Here is a 23,314-nt window from a genome sequence, read left to right on the forward strand (position 1 = left end):
CCAGGATGAACAGTGATTTGTCCTGTGGCAAGAAGAGGGCCACTCTCTTTTTCTTTTTTTAAAATTTACAATTTCAACCATTGCAAATTTATAGTTCAGCGGCATTAAGTATATTAACAATGTGTGCAGCTATCACTGCTATTTAGTTCCCTACATAGGAACCCTTTCCCCATTAAGTAGTCAGTCCCCATTCTCCCCTCTGTCCCAGGCCACCACCAATCTGCTCTCCATCTCTATGGATTTGTGTGTTCTGGACATTTAATAAAAATGGAGTTATCCAATATGTGTCCTTTTGTGTCTGCATCTTTCCCTTAGCATAGTAGCATGTGTCAGTGCTTCATTCCTTTTTTAACAAAAATACATTTTTATTGATTTCAGAAAGGAAGAGAGAGATAGAAACATCAATGATGAGAGAGAATCATTGATTGGCTGCCTCCTGCACACCCCCTACTGGGGATTGAGCCTACAACTTGGGCATGTGCCCCAACTGGGAATCGAACCAGTGAATGCTTGGTTCATGGGTCAGTGCTCAGTCCATTGAAACACGCCGATGGGCAGTACTTAATTCCTTTTATGGCCGAATAATATTCCATTGTATAGATAGGCCACATTTTATTTTTCTGTTCACCTGTTGATCTATCTTAGAAATGCTTTTACCCTTTGGCTATTGTGAATAGAGCTGCTATGAACAAGTTATTATTTGGATGTTTGCTTTCCGTTCTTTTGGGTATATGCTCAGAGAGTGGAATTGCTGGGTAATTCTGTGCTTACTTTATTGAGGAAGCTTCAAACTGTCTTCCACAATAGCTGCACCATTTTACAGCAATGTTAAAGTGTTCCAGTTTCTCTGCACTTTGCTAACAACACTTGTCTGTTTTTTGTGTTTTTGAATTATGGCCATCCTGATGGGTATAAAGTGGTATCTCATGGTATTTATTAATTTTCACTTCCTTAATGACTAATGATGCTGAGCATCTTTTCATGTGCTAGTTGGTCATTTGTATATTTTCTTTGAAGAAATGTCTATTCCAGTGCTTTGCCCATTTATTTTAAAATATATTTTTATTGATTTCAGAGAGGGAGAAGGAAATAGAAACATCTATAATGAGAGAGAATCACGGATCGGCTGCCTCCTGCATGCCCCCCATGGAGAATTGAGCATGCAATCCAGGCATGTGAACCAGGAATTGAACTGTGATCTCCTGGTTCATAGTTTGACACTCAACCACTGGGCCACACTGGCCAGACAAATTTACTGCACCTTTAAATATAAAAAGGTGAAAATCCAGAAACACTCCAGTTTAAGACTCAGTGAGTTAATGACAATAGGGTGACACCTGTTGTGTGCTGGTCCTGCACTGTGCACCATGCAGAGTGGTCTGATTTCACCTTCATGACTGCTTGACCATCGATTGCCATGAGGTGGCTGAGGCTCCCAGCAACCCCAGGTCACATAACTGGGGAATGGTGGAGTGTGGTGCTGTTCCTGTGCCTAATGAAGCCATGCAGGTGATTGAGGAAGGCAGTAGGGTGGACAGTACTTGGAGATGTTGGGGAAACAGAGAGGCATTGTGTCACAGGATACCATTCAGCTGTGTACAAAGCACGTGCAGGGAAAGGAAGACAAAGGAAGTGTGCAAACTGATCTCAGGGATTGTGCTGGGTGGTGCAATTGAGATTTCTTTTATTTCTATTTTCCTTCATTTTCTAAAATGAGCATTATTATTTTATATAAAACACAAGCATGGCATGCTACCCTTGAAGTGAAGATTCCTGATGGTGGCATGGTGACATGATGGTTTAGAATGCTGTGCTCTTGTAGCAGAAGATAGAGAAGAGTCTGCCCTCAGTCTCCTCTCTCGAATGTCCTAAAACACAGTTGGAACGGTTACAAATGTTGGATCAAAACAGATTAAATTTAAGGAACCAGATATACAAAATGGCATGACTTGTAAAAACAGGATTTAAATTTCATAGCATCCTAATAAACGTATACAGTTTATGGAACATCTTAGCTATGTTTTCCTTTGCCTCAATTTTTAACTCCTATGTTGAAAATAAATCTAAACAGGGAGTTCAAGGACTTGATATAAATTAGCCTGACACTGAAACGATTTTTTAAGAAATCCTCACCGAGTATATCCTTAGAGAGAGGAAGGGGAGGGGGCATTGATGTGAGAGAGAAACATCCATCACGTGCCCCCTGTACATGACTGGGGATCGAACCTGAAACCTAGATATGTGCCCTGACAGGGAATCGAACCGGCAACATTTCTGTGCAAAGGACAATGCTCAACCAACTGAGCCACCTGGCCAGTCAACACTGAAAGTATTTGATGTACGAAACATCAGTTTCTTAGATATGTTCATAATTATGCCAGGGTACATTTGAATAAATTAAGTAGAAATAGGCTGTAGAGAACAAAACAAAATAAAAGCAGAACAATATATGGTTTGGGAAAGCAGCTTATTAAGTAATTTGTGTGTTCTGTAACCCACTTTTTTAATACACTGAAAACATACTGGAAGGATCTTATTTCAGGTTGTAGTGGTGGGTGTTAGCAGTGGCTGGACTCTTGAGTGTTCTCAAGTAAAGTAATCGCCATCCAGTATGCACAGTGGCCTGGCCTCGAGCTGTTTAACAAGGGACTTTATTTCCACCTGATGTTAGAAAACAGCAGGAAATAGTGGACCGAGCGTGTGCCCAGGGAGGAGGATAGTGATAGTTATGATCTTGCTGTGCATTTATTTGTGCAGTGTTTGGTTGGATATGAGTGTTTCCTGCTCTATACAGCACCCCCTGAGGTGGGAGGGGCAGATCGGGAAACTGGAGTGTAGGAGAGTGGCTGCTTTCAGCTCAAGTAGTTCCAGTTTCATGCCTTGAATTCCAGCCTTGGTGTGTTTCATTCACTTCTGAGTTACCAGAGCATCCTGTCTGTACCTCTGTAATGGAAATTTCCTAACTTACACAAAAGTAGGGAGAGAAGTTGGATTAATCACCCAGTCTAAACAGTCGTCAGTGCGTTGTGTCTTGTTTCATCTGTCCCCACCTTCCAACCCTACTTTTTTCTGTTATTTAAAGCAAATTCTTATGGTACTTTTTACTTTGTAAAAGTATCTCTCTATCAGCATGCAATTTCCTTAAAGGTCAAGGGTCCCCGTCTCTTTCATCATATTCCCAGCAGTGCTAGCATTTAAGTGTTCAATAAATATTTGTTGAAACAAAGAGTGCATTTCATTCTACTATCCATAAGGAGGCAGATTTTCCTTTGTAGGCTCAAAGATTCCGGTGAATCTTTGGTGCCTTAACTGAACCCCACTGCGTGTGTTGTGTGTATTTGGGATGTTGCACCTGCTACTGGTGACTCAGGTTGGCCCACTTCCTGTGTAGAGAACTTGGGTTGTGCCTTGATACATGCACACTTATCCATATGTTTACCCCAGAAAAATGGGAGGAGTTATGACTATAGTTAGTCTTGCTTACTGGTAACTTGTAAAAACAAAACAAAACAAAAAAACACAAAAAAAATCTTTGCTCAAGCACATATTTTTTTCACTTGATAATGAATCTTAGAATTGAAATCAGACAGACCTGGGTTTGAGCCCGACCTCTGTCCCTTCTCTATTGATACAGGTTCTCTCTGACCCTCAGTTTCTTCATAAGTGAAATGGGGTGGTAACTGTTCGCAGGGTGGTGAAGATTAAATAAAATGCTGATGATAACTAAGTTCCTGGTATAGAGTAGACACTCTACAAATACTGACCCTGTCTCGCATCTCCCTGCCCATGTTTCTGTGAAATTGGATGTTTACCATACCTCCCTTAGGATGGTGTGTAGATAAAGTGGGATCACCTGTGGAAAGCTCTTAAACCCTGGAATACCAGCATTAGTGATCATAGTGGCCACTGATGGTGACCCAACTGAGCTAGCTCAGCCTACCACCTTTATTAGACAGGAATGCATTTAGCAGATCGATGACACCGGTAGGATCCAGATTATTTCTGCTTTACTACCAGCATTAGACTGTTGCTTGCCACCTCTTGATCTCAACATGGCTGCTATAGCTCTATACACAGTGACTACATTCAAGGCAAGAAAGAAGGGGGAGTTGAAGCCACGTGTGTTCCCAGATATTAATGAAGCAACTCCTATGCAGGATTTCTGTGTAGGTCTGTTTGACCAAGACTGAGCTATGTGGCCAGAACTGAGGAAGTGGGATTAGGACTGTGATGATGGGCAACATTTGGTACAACCAGTCCACTTAGAATTGAGAACGTGTTAGCAAAGAGGGGAGGGAGACAGTAAAAGATGTGCCCTCAGATGTAGGGAAAGAGGCTGTGGACTCCAAATGAAGGGCAGATCTGTGAGCAGCCCTTTTGGGGAGTTGGGGATTACATTTTGGGCTACTTTTAGGCTCTTCTGCTTGTCCTTCGTCATATAGTGGGGACAGGAATGAGGCCTTTCCCTTCCTCTCAGTGGAACCTCTAATGCAGGGGTCCTCAAACTACGGCCCGTGGGCCACATGCAAATACAAATATTGTATTTGTTCCCATTTTGTTTTTTTACTTCAAAATAAGATATGTGCAGTGTGCATAGGAATTTGTTCATAGTTTTTTTTTTAATCTATAGTCTGGCCTTCCAACGGTCTGAGGGACAGTGAACTGGCCCCCTGTTTAAAAAGTTTGAGAACCCCTGCTCTAATGACATAGGGGCTTTGGGATGTGGTAGCTTTAATCTTGGTGGCACTGCATTGAAGGAGGCAAACCATTGGGAAAAGGGAAATTATGTTCTCTTGATTAGTAAGAAAAGAAAGGCAGTCCTTTTTTTGGGTTTTGTTTTAATTTTTATTTATTGATTTGAGAGAGAAACAAACATCAATTTGTTGTTCCACCCATTCATGCATTCACTAGATGATCCCCTTTTGTACCCTGACTGGGCATCAAACCCATCCGGATGACGTTTCAATCAACTAAGCTACCTGGCCAGGGCAAGGCAGTCCTTTTTCTCTAAGTTATTATTTTGGGTCTTTAGGAAAAACCTAATGCGGGGTGCTTTTGAATCAGATTGGCAGCATCCGATGTAGAACCTGGCTCTGAAAGTTGAGAGGAATTCTCCAGCAGAGCAGTTACCTACGTGTCTCTCCTGCTGGTTGTTGGTGCCACGCAGACACAAATATGTGCAGCATTTGGTGTGCCCCTTTGTGTGCAAACATCCTCAGCTTCTGATAGGCTGTGATAAGACCAGATGGTAGGTAGGTTGTCAATAAGTTGCAGATAGTTCGGAATCAGGATGAACTAGTGGGTGGTGTTTTGAATAGGTAAAGGAATTTACCTTTGCCTAATTGAATTAAATCAGATTTATCAGTAGACTTTTATGCTGGTTTCATTTTGCCAACAAATAGTTTTGGTCTGGTTGTGCAGGTCTTCCATTTACTGTGTGTGGCCTTGCATGAGTTAATTCTTCTGTTTCCTAATATGTAAAATGAGAACAAATCTCCAGAGCTGGTATGAAGGTTAAAAGGTAAAAATGGCTCATCTGTATGTAGTAAATGTGATGAGTACTTAATGTTTAAAATAACCTGTAATTCTTTGAATATGTTGTACATGCTTTATGCTTTTTGAACAGATTATTTTTTATTGTTTCCTGTTTATGAATTATGGTGTTCATAAACTATAAACCATAGAAGAAGGTTCGAAATAAGAGTAAGGAGGCCTGACATTTCTTTTGTGGTCTGTTATGAGCTGTTTAACCTTGAACATATTACTCAGTCTCTTGGTAACCAGTTCTCTTATTTGTGAATTGGAATATTAGTGTCCGTTTTGTAGACCATAAGTGTTGTATTAAGAAGGCAAATAGATATGAAGATGCTCATGAAAAGTGCTCTGCACATTTAAGGTAATAAATTTTTCTAGCTTCTTTCCATTGAAATATTTTAATAGTCCTTTTGTATATTAATGTTTTATGCTAACATTCCTACTTTTTTTGGACTTGGTGAATTTGGATGGTATTGTCTAACATAGTTAGTTCCATACCATTTTTTTGTTGAAGGACTAAAAACGTTTAAGGACAAGTAGATGACTGAAGTGAACATTTGCTTAAATTTTCACTCCTTTTATTTTGTCTCTATTCCCCCTTCTATTACCTGGCTTGCCTGCAGCCTGTCTCCTCCCTCAGGCAGGTAGTGGTCAGGAAAATGGGGAAATTTCACACTTGCATGCATGAGACACTGATAGCATCAGCAAAGCTCTGCCTGGAGCTGTACTTCTATCCTTTTATTGATTAACTTTGTTTTTCCTTTTTTTTTTTTTTTTTTAACAACAGACAACATAAATTGTAATGTATGTAAATAAGTTGTACACACATGCACCCACGCACCCAACAGAGCACTAGGATGTCACCCTCAGGGCTCCTTTTTGTCAGGCCCATGATTCAACATCTTTTAGTCACCATTCTGCTGACTCCAGGTCATGCCTTTTGCCAGTTTTCCTTGTAATAGTTTCTTTTTCTTTGTTACTGTTGTTTTTGCAGAAGTTATTAGAATATTCTGGATGCTGGCTCTCACGTATCTTCTCCCAGAAAGTGGCTTCTCCTCTTTTTTTTGTTAAGGTTCTGATGAGCAGAATTTCTCATTTGAAATATAGTTGGCTTTAGTAGTCTTATAGTATAGTATTTTTAAAAATCCTGTTTAAGAAGCTTTTTCTAGTCCCAAAGTCATAAAGAAATTCTCCGATATCATTTGCTGAAACTTTTAAAGTTTTGCCTTTTGCATTGGATCTGTAGTCTGTCTGGAAGTGACTTGTCTGTGGTTTGTGAGGGAAGGGACCATTGTGTTTTGTCCTTCAACAGCCCATGTTTCAGCCCCATTCACTGACTTGTCTCTCTGCTCCTCTAACCTGTGATGCTGCTGCTGTCAGTTTCAGGCCTATTTCTGGGCTATCTTTGATCCCCCAATTCTACTTCTAGTAATTTGCTCTGAGGAATAGCCCAAGACAGTGTATGCATTTCGTTATAGCAGTACTCTTTGAAGTATTGTTGATGGTGCTGAGCAGGAAGTATTCTAAATGTTCTAGCAGTGGAGTGAGACACATCTGCACAGTGAAATATATACTCTGTAGCTGTTAAAAATATGTTTACTAATATGAAAGGGTGCTGACATTATAGCACGACAGAAAAAATAGGAAGTTCAAGTACGGTATGTACAGTCTGATTCCATGCTTATAAATAGTTAACGTGCATGTTAATAAAACAACCCTTTCAGTGCACTTTGATCTGGCTTCCCCCTGGCAGGTCCTCCTCTGACTTCTCCCATTGCCACCGTATTTGACATCCACGAGGTCTTCCCAGTGCTTTTTCATCTGCTCCCTGGTTTTTTGCTCACTCTTCTCATCCTGTTTTGGATTCCCGCCTCCTCTCTGCACCAGTGTTGGTGTCCTGGGGTTCCTGGTTGGGTCCCTGGACTTCCTCTCATTCCATTCCTTATCCATAAGGGACTGCCTTTAGGCTTCTCTCCCATAAACTTTCTCTTATACCCCCCACCATATATCACTCAGCTGGCCCAGCATTCTCAAGACTCCTAGAGCCAGGATGTCCAGAGGGAAGCCCACATCCTCCCCATGAGGACCCTTGGAATCATTCTGGTTTTCTGTCCTGCCTCCTTGCCTCTGTCTGTGGTGGGTCTTCTTCCCTAACATGCATGACTATGTCATGTCTCTTCCTCCCAGACGCTTGTTGCTGGCTGCTCTTTTACAAGAGTTTCTGGAGTATTCTTCCTGCCTCTAGGTTTTATGCCTTCTCTCTTTGCTCCACACTGTGGCCAGAATCATCATTCAAAAGTGTATATATACCCCTTGACCTGTGGCTCACAGGCCTGGCTGTCAGTGATCTAGGCCTGTTCCTCACCTTCCTGGCCATTGTCCCTGCCTTCCTGACCCTCTCAGGCTCTGTGCAACCAGTGCTGTGACTGTGGTGGGAGTGAAGGACTGATGAGGGAGGGGCTCCCACTTCCTTACTAGAGAGGGGCATCCTCACCCTGTGACTGGGAACATGCGTTCCCTCAGAGACAGAGGAAATCTGGTGGGCAGGTGGGTTTGACCAGGGCTCACCGGGTCTGTTTTTGCATTTCTCTGCCTCCTGGTTGAAGCCTCTTTTAAGGACACTTCCAGAGTTGCCTTCCTCAGTTCTTTCTTTGTTTCTGAGCTTCCCCTGCAGCAGGTGACTAAGCAGTCTCGCTGTGGCCAGGCACATGTCTGTCTGGGCAGTGGGTGGCTTAGGCTCAGGCTGAGTGCTCTGCTGGGTTTCACCTCTGGAGTCCAGCTGGGGATTTGCTTCCTCTCTGTCTGGATGTGGGCTAGTGCTCACATTCTCACTTGCTACTCCATCTGATTTTCAGTGCCTGTGTGTGTACTCTTCTCGTCTCTGGTGGTAACGAAAGTGTCCTGGATTGCTTGTAGGACAGAGTCAGCCCTCTTGTTTGTGCAAAGAACGTGACGGGATGATTCTGAGAGCCTGGCTGCCCAACATGCCCTGAGCCAGCTGCAGTTGAGATCTGGATGTTTGAATCTGGCTCTTTGCTCTGTGGGGTGTAAGGAGGAGCCCTGCCAGCCCTGCAGTTTCCTGTGGGTGCTCGTTACAGGCTGCCTGATGCAAAACATAGCGGATTATTCAGAGGTGTTATTTTCTTGACCACTTTTGGTTCATTGCTTTTGACCGAGTGTTTAAAAATACTCTGCAACACATCTATAGTATTCACAAGCAGTGAATCAGGAGAAGAAATGTAGTTTCTGAGAAAGCTTCAAAGAAATACCGACTTTATCTCTTCCCCAGCCTTTTCCGCTGAAACCCACCAGTCTTTTTCTGAGCATTCTTGTTCTATAAATAGAACAGCAGCTCTCCTTGGGTAGCCCACGATCAGTTCTCATTCGGTCTCTGAAAGATGTGTGTGTGTGTGTGTTGGATTGTGTTTTAATTTTGCTTTTCTTATGTGTGATATGTGTAGCCGGAGATGCAAGAAAAATTATTCGAGTGTTTATCCTTTAAAAATAACTCAGAACTTTTCTGGGTCTGTGCTTGTTTTTTTTGTTTTGTTTTTTTAAATTTGCATTTAAGAAAGAGATGGAAGAGAGTCCTTCCCCTGCAGAGGTAAGGAAAACTCGTGGGCGAGGAGAGGTGCTTGCACCTGTGAGCAAGTCCTGTGGGGTCAAGAGGAAAGGCTCTCCTGCTGTGGGGTGCAGGCGTCTGAGGTTCTGAGCTACTGTGCACACTAGCTGGCCTGTGTCTTTGAAGAGCACATTGAAATGAACATCACCATGTAAAGAAGGGGTCTGCAAAGAAGGTCAGGAAACTCCCTGGGATTGGAGGTTGGGCTGTCTCGCAGCCTGGGTTCTGTCTGGTTCTGGTTTAGCATATGTTCCCGCGCTTCCAAAAAGCCAGGCCTTTATTCAGTTAAGGATGGAGGTTTCAGATTCTGACTGTAGTTGGTGTGTCTCTCCTTTTGATCACTGGGTGATGTTGTGTTCCTCTCTCTGGAGCAATTACCTGGGAGAGCAGGTGGGCGACCTTCTTACAAGTAAAGGTGCAGGTATACATCACAGAGTGAGTAGGTAGATTCCTCAGTAGATTTTCTCCTGGGTTGGTTCTCTTGGGAGTTGAGAGCAGCTTCCATCATACCTGGCTTGTGGTTGTGAGCTGGCATGTGCCTAGGAAGTTCACAGAAGGGACATCCTGTAGCGGGGTAGGAGAAGAGCATGCTGTCTGCATTCCCAGGACACCCTGGACTGCTGTGCTGCTTAGGTGGGGGTTCTGCTGCACAGCTAGGTGTGTGTGGTGTGTGTTTGGGACAGGGGCTTTCTTCATTGTCATCATCTGGGGGCAGGTAACATTGCATCCTGAGTTCTGCTCCCTCCCTGGTTAGGAGTAGGCCGATGGAGGGAACAGATGACTAGTGCTCTGCTCTTACCTTCTGATGTATTTGGGGGACAGGAAGTTTCTATGTCTGGTTTTTTCTTATGTCATCTGAGGTGGCCCCAGATACCCAGATGCTTCTTACAAATACTTTTTAAAAAGTTACTTAAAATTACTATGGGATTAGGTGATTAAACAAAAGCTTATTTGAACCAATATTCTTGTCCTTTAACAGAATTTTTGTACATTCTGCTTCCATTCCGTGATGAGACTCTATGTAGAATGGACATTTCTGTTAGGTGGGGTAAACCATACCCTGCAGACTCTGAGAGCCAGGCTCTTGTTCATGCATCTTGTTTATTAGTTTTGACCTGTGTTAGTGGCTCCTAGTGGTTCCATGTGTCAATGACCGGGTAGACTCTGGAGCATTTAACTTCTGAGTGATCCGCTGGGCTCTCTCAGCCCACTAGGTGTCCAGCCCATGGGATGCAATGTGAGGGAACAGCTCCAGGATAAGCCATGCCCGATCTTAGCTTTCATTGAGACGAGGTGAGTAGACTGCTGTCCACCTCTTGATTCTCTTAACAAAACTCCTGTTTTGTTGTGGTCTCCTCAGATTTACAGGATGAGATAAATTTGAATGACTTTGGCTATCCACTTATCTCTTACCGTGTGGACAGACACATGTGCCTGGCCTGTGAATATGGGTGAGGGCTGAATGGGGCGCAGGTCTGGAGCCGCACTGAACCCCACAGCAACCTACGTCGACAGTTTTGGCAACAGGATCCTGAGAAATGGCAGGAGTCCAAAGAGCATGGAGACGAGGCCAAGAATAACTAAAAAAATACCAAATGCTGAAGTTGGAGAAGGCACTGGCCCAGGCCGCTTGCTGTGGTCCTTCTAACCTTCTGTCCATTTTTGCTGCACCCCAGGCATGTCCAGGGCACACCTTGGGCCTCTGAAACCCCCACTACTTAGGCATGCCATCGCCCCACAGAGAATTGTGTTAGCCCTCCCCCAGCAGTGCGCTCGGCCTGTCCATAGGTCAAGGTCTGGGGAGAGTGTGAGAAATATTTCTGTTAGGCTGTCAGCAGTTAGAGACGCGCATGTACCAGACCGTCAGTGTGCAGCTTGGGTGGATGAGTGCAGTGGTGCTGTGAAAACGTGTGCTCATGAGTTCGTTTCTGTGCTTTCAGACTGTCATCAAAGAGGGAATGCTCACCAAACAGAACAATTCATTCCAACGATCCAAAAGGAGGTACTTCAAGCTGCGAGGTCGAACACTGTACTATGCAAAGACTGCAAAGGTAAGGAGAAGTACCAGAAACTTCATGGGAGGAAATATCCGGGGACCTGCAGGGTGCTGGGTCTTCATCTGGGAAGAAATCTTCGATTTTTAGAGCTGTGTTTTCTAGAGAAAATACTCTAGGGTTCTAGATTTTATTTCCATGGAGATCTAGGTGCTTATAAACATTGAGTTTTATTTATTTTATGTTGTATGTCACCAACGGGGAAGGAGAAATGTCACAGAAATAACCATATTACAGCTGGATATCTTTCCTGCAGGAAGATTAGGGGTCACAGACTTATATATCTTTTATGGATTAGAGTGTATTTTTAAAAAGTACTTTGAGGTATAATTGGCATACAGAAAGCTATAGATATTTTTTAATGTCTACATTTTGATGAGTTTGGAGATAAGTATACACCGATGAAACCAGCACAAAGTATTTTTGAAATGTACCGGGATTCTTGGTGTGTGAACAGCAGTTCCTTATCCCTGGGCTCTCTAGCCAGGGTACTTCCTGCTGGGTGTCATGTTGCACGTAAGACTGAAAGCTAGAATCGCCCGGCAGATGCTGGGAAAGAGGAGGAGACAGTGGGAGTCACTAAGTTACCGCCATGTTTAAACAAATGTGGTCTTATACTTTTCAGATATTTGTGTGTTTGTAAAACTAGTTTTTGGTATTCTGAACACTAGTATTTTTGTATCATGTTGCTGTCAATACTGATATTTTGGTGTTAAGAAAAATCCGAAATCTGAATCATTTGCATTTTGAGGTGTATCCTTAGAGAGTTAGTACATTAAAATTTGAAATTGAACAGAGCACCTTGTTATAAAGGGTTCTGACCATGTCCCTCATTTTAAAAAAAACAACCTTACAGTTATTTTAGTTCTATGGGCATTAGGGGTTGGGGAGAGGTTATTTAAAAGGCCAAGCCTCTTTTCTGGGTTATTATTATTTCCTCCAGGGGTTCCCTATGGAGTCCTCGTAGAGGGGCCAGTAAGGTTAACAGGAGGTGGGGACTGTGATGGTAGGTTTGGGGGTAGAGGAGAGGAAAATGGGGCCTGTTCCCAGGCCTAGATTCCATACCTTTTTCTGGAGCCTTTCTCTCTCCAGGACTAGATACTTTCCACTTTGCTCCCTCGTTTTCTTTCACAGCCCAATGTCTTCTCTTTGGGTCAGTCTCTCTTCACTAGAATAATTTATTTTAGTGGGGACCTTTCTTCCAAATGTGCTTACTGGAGAAGCTAGAGCCAGGAGGACAGAGGATCCTCAGTCCAGACCCCTGCTCTCTCAGGTAGATCTTGTCTGAGGACATATTTCCCATTTAAAATGAAATGCTGATATTACAGAAAATAAATAACAGAATTATATTATTACCATTATTTTTTCTACTAATGCAATCACTAGTGAACTCCCTCTTTAAAAAAAAAAATCACGGAGCCATGCCTGTGGCTAGATGGGGGGATGTTGTCAGCGCTTAGTTAGGCAGCAAGCCTCCAATTTCAGGGTCCTTGGCATCTATGGATGCTTGACCTGGATTGAGGAGAGTGGTGGGCAGCATTGGGCCAGGGTTTAGGGATGTGCCCACCTCAGGGGTGCCTTAGCTTCATGCTGACTGTGGTCCCTGTGTCTCTCCAGTCGATCATATTTGATGAAGTAGACCTGACAGATGCCAGTGTGGCTGAATCCAGCACCAAAAATGTCAACAACAGTTTTACGGTAAGACTCTGGATACACATCTTTCCTGATTCTTCACCATATCTGGTTTCCCTTTTTAATTTGAACAAATGTGTGAGCAGTTCAGACTTTTTCATCCTTTTCACTCTGATGGGAACGATTCCTGGTAAATATTGAATTTAAGGCTTAAAATAATACTGTGGTTGGTGAATAACGGAGAATTTGGCACTTGTAAGCACAAAAGCTTGGTACAAATGAAAATTTTTAACATGTTGTAGTTTATATTTCTCTAACAGTTTTACATAGAAGTTTGTTTTTCATTATTGTAGAAAATTTGGAAAATACAGGCAAGTATGTTGAAGCAATGTAAAAATAGCCATAATTAGGCCACCTCAAAACAGAATGTTGATATTTTGGTGTATTTTTCTTTTTTTCGTTTTAAACTACCCCCCTCCCTCCCATTTATAAAAGTTTTGTGCTTTCTGCAAAAGTTCTAAGTGCATAAAATCATATGACCCCCCCCCCCCCCCAAGACAAAGGTAGCAACTGTGCACTCTGGAGTGTTTATCTTTATTTCTAAACTAGAGGCCTGATGCATGAAATTCATGCAAGAGTAGGCCTTTGCAGCCCCGGCTGCCCCGCGACCCCACCCCCTGCCCACTGGTCATTCCAGAAGGTTGTTCTGCCGTCGGTCTAATTAGCATATTAGCTCTATTATATAGGATATCTGTGTCTTCACCCACATCCACCATAAGATCATAGTGATCCTTTTGTATTTACACTTTTTTTTCTCTTGACAATTTATGGTGATTATTTCTCTGTGTTAATTGATCTGAATGTTCATCATATTTTTTAATGGCTATGTGGCATTTCTTGTATGACTTTCTAATTTTGGCTTCAGGAGTTGACTTTAGAACCTATAAGTTATGACTCCAATATTAGGAATGGAGTATTTAAAAATAGTTTTCTTAGTATTACTAAGCTATCTCATTTAGACATAAAGTATGCTTCCTATTTTTTTTTCAATTCTTTGATAACAGTCAAGGTGGGTAATTTTCGTCATGTTTAGGATCCGATATTTTGGATTAGTGTTAGTTTCAGATACTTCCAGGTTTTGTTTTTATCTTATTTAATTATTGATTTGATTGATTATTGATGTTGCTGATACAAATGGGATTTTCCTTTCTTCATTTAAATTTCCACTTTGTGATGATGTAACTAACTGTTCCTGGTTTTGCTTCATGGCTTATCGAATTAGCCTTTTCTGATAGTTTCTCTTATCTTATGCTTTATTTTACTTGGAATATTTTTAGCCTTTTCTCCATGAATTTTATGGTTAGTGTCTGGGAGAGACATCTAAAACTATGTAAATGATTGTTCTTTGATATGTTGCTTTTAGAGTTTTTAATTTAATAAGAATAGGTATTCTCATTGGAGTGCTTTGAGCATTAATTTAGGTGACCAATTTGGTTTTAGTATTTGTACATTTCCTAGCAATAAATTTTTCTTGGTAATGTTGAACTTTACAACCAAATTTTGGATTTAGAATTTTCTGTCTATGTGTGTGCTTTCTTTAGTGTGGGAAGGTAGCCTTTGTTGTGTTTTGATTTCAGAGTTAAAATAGCTGCATAAAATTCATTTAGTAACTTTTTTTGATTTTATGTGTTCTGGAACACTTAAAAAAATTTTTATTGTTGAAAGTGTTACAGATACCTCCCTTCCCCCTCTCCCCCATTGCCCCTTCCAACTGGTTTCTGCCCTGCCCCAGGCCTTCACCACCCTGTTGTCTGTGTCCATAGGTAATGCATATATGCATATAAATTCTTTGGTTAATCTCTTCCCCCCTCACCCACTCCCTCCTTCCCTCAGAGATTTGTCAGTCTGTTCCATGTTTCTATGCCTCTGGTTCTATTTTATTCATCAGTTTACTTTGTTCATTAGATTCCTTGTTTGTCTATTTTGATTTTTAGATTCAATTGTTGATAGATTGTATTTATAGCCATTTTATTGTTCATATTTTTTATCTTTTGTTTTCTTCTTACTAATTGCTTTTCTTTTGCTGCTTTTAATATTCTCTTTGTCTTTAATCCTTGGCATTTTAATTATGATGTGTCTTGGTAGGGGCCTCTTTGGGTTCCTCTTGTTTGGGACTCTCTGTGCTTCCTGGACTTATAAGTTCAGATAGGGAAAGTTTTCTGTCATTTTTGTCTTCAAATAGGTTTTCAATATCTTGCTCCCTTCTCCTTCTGACACCTCCATAATGCAAATGTTGGTGTGGTTGAAGTTGTCCCAGATGTTCCTTATAATATGTTCATATTAAAAATACACACACACACACACACACACACACACATAAATACATACACATACATATATATACACATACATACATACTAGAGGCCCAGTGCACAAAAATTTGTGCACTCGGGGGGTCCCTTACCCTGGCCTGTGCCCTCTCGCAGTCTGGGACCCCTTGGGGAATGTCCACCTGCTGGCTTAGGCCCGCTCCCTGGGGGGATTGGGCCTAAGCTCGCAGCCAGACATCCCTCTGGCAGCCCGGGAGCCCTCGGGGGATGTCCACTTGCCAGCGGGGAGCAGGCCTAAGCTGCAGTTGGACATCCTTAGCGCTGCTGAGGAGGCGGGAGAGGCTCCTGCCACCACCGCTGTACTGGCAGCCGTCAGCCTAGCTTGTGGCTGAGCAGAGCTCCCCCTGTGGGAGCTCACTGACCACCAGGGGGCAGATCCTGTATTGAGTGTCTGCCCCCTGGTGGTCAGTGTGTGTCATAGTGACCAGTTATTCCCAGTCGTTCTGCTGTTAGGGTCAATTTGCATATTACCCTTTTATTATATAGGATAGAGGCCTGGTGCATAGGTGGGGGCCGGCTGGTTTGTCCTGATGGGTGTCCCGGATCAGGGTGGGGTTCCTGCTGGGGTGCCTGGCCAGCGTGGGTGAGGGGCTGAGGGCCGTTTTCAGGCTCCCCACACCCCCTTCAGGGTGGGGGTCCCCGCTGGGGTGCCTGGCCAGCCTGGGTGAGGGACTGAGGGCCATTTTCAGGCTGGCCACACCCCCTTCAGGGAGGGGGGTCCTGCTGCAGTGCCTGGCCAGCCTGGGTGAGTGGCTGATGGTTGTTTGCAGGCTGGCCACAGCCCCTTCAGGGTGGGAGTCCCCACTGGGGTTCCTGGCCACCCTGGGTGAGGGGCTGATGGCTGTTTGCAGGCTGGCCAAGCCCCCCAGTGGGGACCCTCACCCCACGAGGGTGTGGCCATCCTGGGTGAGGGGCTGATGGCTGTTTGCAGGCTGGCCACAGCCCCCAGCCACCCAAGCTCCCAGTGGAGGCTGGCTGGAAGCAGGTATCGGATTTATTTGTCTTCTGTAATTGAAACTTTGATGCTTTGAGCGGAGCCCACAGCCGGCCAGGGCAGGCGGGAAGCTTGGCTTCCTCCATCGCTGGGGCAACCAAGCCTCCTGCTTGCTCCAGCTCCGTAGCTGCTGGCCACCATCTTGGTTAGGTTAATTTGCATATAATCGCTCTGGTTGGCTGGTGGGCATGGCTTGTAAGTGTAGCGAAGGTATGGTCAATTTGCATGTTTCTCTTTTCTTAGATAAGATGTATATAAATATATATTAATTTCAGAGAGGAAGAGAGGGAGAGAGAGATAGAAACATTAAAGATGAGAGTATCAAAACATCAAAGATGAGAGAATCATTGATTGGCTGACTCCTGCATGCTCCACATGGGGGATCGAGTCTGCAATCTGGACATGTGCCTTAACTGGAACCTAACCATGATCTCCTGGTTCATAGGGCAATGCTCAACCACCAAGCCACACTGGCCAAGCTGTCTTCATATTTTTTTATTCTTTTTTCTTTTTGCTCTTCTGATTGGGTGTTTTTTGCTTCCTCATATTCCAAATCGTTGATTTGATTCTCAGAATCCTCTACTCTACTGTTGAATCCCTGTAAATTATTCTTTATTTCAGTTAGTGTATGCTTAATTTCTGACTGGTCCTTTTTCATGTTTTTGATGTTCTCACTAAGGTTCTTGTAATTCTCACTAAGATCCTTAAAATTCTCACTAAGACCCTTGAAGCTCTTATTAAGTTCCTTGAGCAGTTTTATAACCATTGTTTTGAACTCTGTATGTAGTAGTTTGCTTTTATCCATTTCATTTAGTTCTTTTTCTGGAGATTTCTTCTGTTCTTTCATTTGTGAATGTTTTTCTGTCTGCATTTTGGTTGCTTCCCTGTGTTTGTTTCTATGTATTAGGTAGAGCTGCTATGTCTCCTGGAATTGGTAGAATGACCTTGTGTAGTAGGTGTCCTATAGGGTCCAGTGGCTCAGACTCCCCAGTCACCTGAGCTGGCACTTTAGGTGCACCACTGTGTATATTGTGTGCACTGTCTTGTAGTTGAGCCTTGGTTGATGTTGGCATCACTGGGAGGAATTGACCTTCAGGCCAATTGGCTGTGAGGACCAGCTGCCACCACAGTGGAAGAGCTGCTGTGCAGGAGACACCAATATGGAGCAGGACTTGCTTCAGTAGGGCTTAAGGTGCTCACAAAGTCTGCCCCTTGAGTGTGTTGCTCATGGATGTGTAAAGTTGTAAGTTGGTATGATCTGAAGCTGTCCACCTGGTGCACTGGCTCTGGGGCCTCTTGGGAGGTGCAAAGTCAGTCACTGCCTAGGTCCACCTGCCAAGAGCTACAGAGAGATCTGTAGATGGCTGCTACTTGTATTGGGCTTGGAAGTGCCCAGGAGAGGCCAAGCTCTCTTGGGCCTCTTAGTGATAGGTATGTGGCATGCTGACTCCAGCTGCTGCTTGTTTGAGAGATTTTAGGAAAGACTGAAGCCTAAACTAGGACAGGCCATTCATAAGGAGAAGCTGCTGTAAAAAGCTTGGGTAGGGGCTCAACGAATCACCAGGGTGGAGCAAACAGTGTGAGCCAGGCTGATGAAAACTCAGATATGGCTTCCAGTCAGCTCTGCGATGGGAAAGGTCTCAGCATAGGAAAAATGACCCCTGCAAGCACCTCTGTCAGGGAGAAAGCTGCCCCTGAGTTCTTGCTCCAATGTCAGACAATTCAGTTCTTCCCCATATGTCCCTGGATCCCCCTTCTCCCCCAGCCTTTGCCCCAGTGCTGGAGTTCAGAGGGAGTGTCCGAGTAAGTTCATGTGCCGGCCCTTTAAGAGGAACCGCCTGGGACTCCAGCTGCCTCCGGGTTACTCAGTCACAATCCCTGCTGGTTTTTACAGCCCGAAATTACTGGGACTTCTCTTCCTAGCACTGGTACCCTGGGCTGAGGGGTCTGGTCTGGGGCCCTTTGCTCCTCACAGGAGCTTTCTGCAGCCTAGATATCCCTTCTGATTAAAAAACATGCCACAAGTAGGTGTCAGACCAGCCTGTTCAGCACCTCCGCCCCTTCTACCAGTCTTGATGTGTTTTCTTCTTTATTTCTCTAGTTGTAGAACTAGCTTTGTTTTTCTTGTCTGATTTTTTAAACCCTGTCTTTTTTAATTTTTAAGAGAACCAGTTATTTGATTATTGATCAATCCTGTTTACTCATTACCTAATTCAATTTCTGCGAATATTTATTGTCCTTTCTTGTTTTTCACAACTTTATTTAAAACAACTTGTTGATTGGCTTATTTTCATATACATAATATCATATATATATATAAAATGAAAACATGAGGGACTGAATTTAACTGAGTGCCGTTTTGTTCACATGCCCAAAGTTGTTTTTTTCCCAGTAGAAAAATGTTATTAAAGACAAATTATTTTTTGTTGATCATTGAAGTTATTGAAGAAAACTTTGAAGTATATAACTATAAATAGGAAATTTGAAACCATCCATATTGCTATTACCCAAATATACCCAGTAATATATTTTGATTTATGTCCCACCAAATACATTTTATAAAATGCAATTTTTAACTTTCTTCACGTAACAGTGAGCTTTTTCTCTTGTAATATCCTTTAAAATCTTATTGATATTTTTAGTATTCCATCATATAAATGTATAAGTTTATGTATTCAGTCTATATTAAACATTTCAATATTGTGATGTACATTTGCACACAAATCCTTTTGTGCATTTCTGATTATTTCCATAGTATAAATTATTGGAAATGGAATTACATTTGAAGTAGAAAACATAAACTTTTAAAAAGCTTTTGAAAAATAAATGCGGTACTGATGCTTGTTACAACTTGAATGAGCCTTGAAAATAACTAAGTGAAAGAAGCCAGACACAAATGGCCACATATTTTATGATTCCATTTATATGAAATGTCCACAATAGGCAAATCTGTAGAGACAGGAAGTAGATTAGTGGCTTTGAAGGGGCTGAAGAGGAAGAATTGCCTGCTAAAGTGTGCAGGATTTTTTTTTTTTTTGAGGGTGACAAACTTCTAAAATTAGATATGGGAAATGGTTCACAACTTTGTGAATATGCTGGAAACCACTAAATTGAATACTTTTAAAGGGCGAATTGTATGGAAATTTTATCTCAATAAAAATATGATGGAAATAGTATGCATTTTGGGACTATACTTGTTACTATGGAGCTGTCAGTCTGATCTGCGAATGAAGCCTGACTTATATTTCATCTCTGTGGGAAAATTTGTGCAGAGGACCAAATGCTCAGCTTCCAGATGTAGAGCTTGTTCTATGTTGGAGCCTTTGGAACTCCATTTCTGGCTGGTAGTCATGGGTGATTCCCAGCCCTCAGGGAAGAGGCACCTATTCTTTCACATTTATTTCCTATTTTGTTACTGCTCTAACACTGCCTTTTCATCTGAGGATGTGTGGAAGGACAAGAGAAAGAAAGATTCATACTGAGTTCTCCAGAAACATTCCAATATAAGGAAGCTCATCCCTTGAATAATCTGTGATGGTGCATGGAATATGGAGATAAATGGGGAATGTTTGGTGCCCAGTCCCCTAGTCACGCTTCCATAGAGTCAGTAACTTCTGGGCACTGGGGCTTTAGGTGATACAAATATTTTCTTTGCTTAAAATTCACTTTTAATGATCTGGCCCAGTTCTCACCCCCTGCGAAATTTACTGTCTGACCTCTGAACCTGTCACTTACCATGCAATGAATGCAGGAGTCGTGTGCAGTTGTCTCTTCCATTGGCTGTGCCCATCTGGAAGGCAGCACACGTGCTCAGGGAGTGAGTGCAGAATGAATCAGTGAATTCACCCAGAAGCTACTGCACTTTCTGGAATATCTCATTTGGTTTTCCAGCTATTCCAGTAGTGATTTCCAAGCTCTACAACTGCTACTAAAATTTGATGCCTGGTACAAACTACCAGTCAACAAGAACTACTGTTACCATGAATCAACCAACAGATAGAAACGTCTAAGGGAGATGGGCGGAGGTACTTGTAGGAGAGGAGAGGTTTTGAGACAGGCTTGATGGAAGAAATGGCATGAATGAGCTTCATGTAATTGGACAAGGGTCTGCCTCTTGTTCTTTAAGGACAGTGAGTCGGGATGAAGCTAAAAACATAGAGCTTGCCTTTAGATTTCTGATAGGCAGAGCGGTGGCACTGGGTGCTTTCAGAAGGTGGGGAGTAGAGCAGACAGTGGGACCAGCCCCTTACAAGGCCAAAAACACAGCAACATGACGAGAAAGAAAAGGGGATTTACCAGCTTCATGTCTCAGCCTCTGCAATAACATGAAATTCTATGCTTTTGATGATTAAACATGTTAATGCTTTTCTATGAAGACTAAAAGACTTGGTATATATTATTGCCAAATTCCCTTAGAAATATCAATAAGACTTTATGAAAATGCTTATTTTTCTATCCTTTTACAAATACCATGTGTTCACATTTTAGAATATCTTTGCCACTTTGATAGTTTAAAAATGGTAATTTTCTTCTTCAATGATTAAAGTGAGTTGAGCTCAAACATTCCTTGCTGTCCATTGGCCATCTGTATTTCTCTTTATGAAATGATTTTTTTTCATGTGCTTTTAGATAGTAGTGTATTTGTAGGGTTCAAAGTTACCTTTTTCTCTCACTCTTTGCCCTCATGGGCTATAATAGTTTTAGTGCTTTTTTTTTTTTTTTTTTTTTTTTTTTAACTAGATTTCATACACTAACAGTGTGCTGACGTTACCAGGTAAAATGTTTTTCATTATCTAACATCTATTTATTTATTTTATTTATTATTTTTAATTGATTAATTAATTCTGTTATTTTTTTCTCAATTTTCATCTGAGGATATGTTTTTATTGATTTTTAGAGAGAGAGGGAGGGGAAGAGAGAGAGGAACATTGATCCAACCAGGGAATTGAACCTGTAACCTTAGATATGTGTCCAGACCAGGAATGGAGTCTGTAGCCTTTTGTTGCACCGGATGACACTCCTACCAACTGAGCCACCCGGCCAGGGCCTAACACATTTTAAAATTATTTTCAGCTTTAGGATCACAAAATTTACAGATTTGTGCTGAAGGTATATTTTTACTACCATAATTTTTCAAAGGAGTTTGTTAAAGCAGCATTTCTGTTTTATTGAAACTATATATTTTAAATAAATTTTTATATTGAAATGTGACTTCCAGCCTGGCTGGGGTGGCTCAGCAGTTGAACATTGACCCAGGAACCAAGAGGTCTCCAGTTCGATTCCTGGTCAGGGCACATGCCCAGGTTGTGGTCTGAATCCTTACTGAGGTTGGGTGCAGAAGGCAGCCTGTTCCTCTCTCATCGATGTTTCTATCTTTCTAACCCCCTTCCTTCCTCTCTTTCTAAAAATCAATTTAAAAAATTTAAAAAAACCAAATTGACTTCCATACCAAAAAGTGCATAAATATGAGTAGAGTTTGTTGTGTAACCACTATGCAGATCAGGTGATGGAATGTATCCAGTTCCCCGGAAGCTCCCCTTCCCACATGTAACAATTGTCTTGACTTCTGATACTGTAGGTGAGTTTTGATTGTTTTAGGTATTTGATGTAAATTGACTCATAATGTATATTCTTTTGTGTCTGTTTCTGATGTAATTCCTGATTTAATGGCATGTGGGGAATTTTTCTAGTTGTATTATTACTGATTTGTAGCTTAATTTTACTGTGATCAGAGAACAGAGTCTGTGATTCTAATCTTTTGAAATTATCGAGACTTTAATACCTGTTGGTTTTTATAAATGTTCCATGTGCATTTGAGCAGAACTTGGATAGTAGTTCTTTATCTTTTTTTAAAAAATAGCATTTAGCCCTGACTGGTTTGGCTCAGTGGATAGAGCGTCGGCCTGCGGACTGAAGGGTCCCAGGTTCGATTCCAGTCAAGGGTATGTACCTTGATTGCGGGCACATCCCCAGTAGGGAGTGTGCAGGAAGCAGCTGAATCGATGTTTCTCTCATCGATATTCCTAGTTCTCTAACCTTCTCCTTCTCCCTTCCTCTCTGTAAAAAAATCAATAAAATATATTTTTTAAAAATAGCATTTAAAAAATCAAATGTTTTTAGAGAGAGAAAGGAAGGGAGAGGGAGAGAGAAATAGAAACAAAAATGAGAAACATCTTCATTGATTGCCTGCCTCCTGTGCGCCCCCTATTGGGGATCCAGCCCACAATCCAGGTATGTGCTCTGACGGGGATTGAACCAGTGATCTCTTGGTGCATGGTTCAATGCTCAACCATTGAGCCACAACGGCCCGGCAGTAATTCTTTATTTTGTTGATTAGGACACAAGTTTAGACATTTTTCTCAAATCTTTTATAATCTACTGATTTATTTTCTGCTTGTCCTATTAGTTATCGAGTGAGATATATTAAAATATCCTATTGTGATTGTAGACTTATCTCTTTTTGTTTTCTTTCTGTTAATTTTTGCTTTATATATTTGGAGGGTTATTACTGAGTCCATACAGATTTAGAATTATTTTATATTCTTACTAGATTGACCCTTTTATTATGAAATAACCATTGTTATCAATCTTAATGTTTTTTGCCTTAAAGTTTACTTTGATGTTATTATAGCTACAATAGCTTTATTTTGGCTAGTAATTGCATTACAAGTAATGGTATATAATTTTCCATCCTTTTACTTTCAACATCTTTGTTCTTATTTAATGTGTGATTCTTGTAAGCAGCATATAGTTTTGTGATTTTAATATTATTGTATATTTAATTTGATTATGTCTTCAACTGGATTATGTTTAATCTATACTTAATTTAGATACTCTTGTACTTGGGTATAAATTTAACACATATTATTACTTGTTTTCTCTATGTCTCACATTTTTTTTTTCACACCTTTATTTTTTTAATCCTCACCTGAGGATATTTTTTCCATTGATTTTTTTCTTCTTTTTTTTAGAGAGAGTATAAGGGAGGGAGGGATGAGGGGGGAGGAGAGAGAGAGAGAGAAAGAAAAAGAGAGAAATATCGATGAGAGAGGGACACATCTATTGGTTGTCTCCCACACCCACGTGC

The 23,314-nt window shown here is 41.8% G+C and overlaps 1 protein-coding gene across 4 annotated transcripts in view; it reads left to right on the forward strand.

The window, feature by feature from the left end:
* DGKD (diacylglycerol kinase delta) overlaps positions 1 to 23,314 on the forward strand; it is a 115,592-nt gene that overhangs the window by 23,166 nt on the left and 69,112 nt on the right. For 3 of the 4 annotated variants that reach the window (XM_036319950.1, XM_036319952.1, XM_036319953.1), the window contains exons 2-3: positions 11,098 to 11,208; positions 12,829 to 12,909. In XM_036319950.1, coding sequence (XP_036175843.1) covers positions 11,098 to 11,208; positions 12,829 to 12,909 — 192 coding nt within the window. Of the gene's footprint in view, positions 1 to 9,044; positions 9,140 to 11,097; positions 11,209 to 12,828; positions 12,910 to 23,314 lie in introns of those variants that run through there. The other variant, XM_036319951.1, reaches the window with a different exon arrangement.

This window comes from Myotis myotis, unplaced genomic scaffold (assembly GCF_014108235.1).
Source record: "Myotis myotis isolate mMyoMyo1 unplaced genomic scaffold, mMyoMyo1.p scaffold_m19_p_8, whole genome shotgun sequence".
Taxonomy (NCBI): Eukaryota; Metazoa; Chordata; class Mammalia; order Chiroptera; family Vespertilionidae; genus Myotis; species Myotis myotis.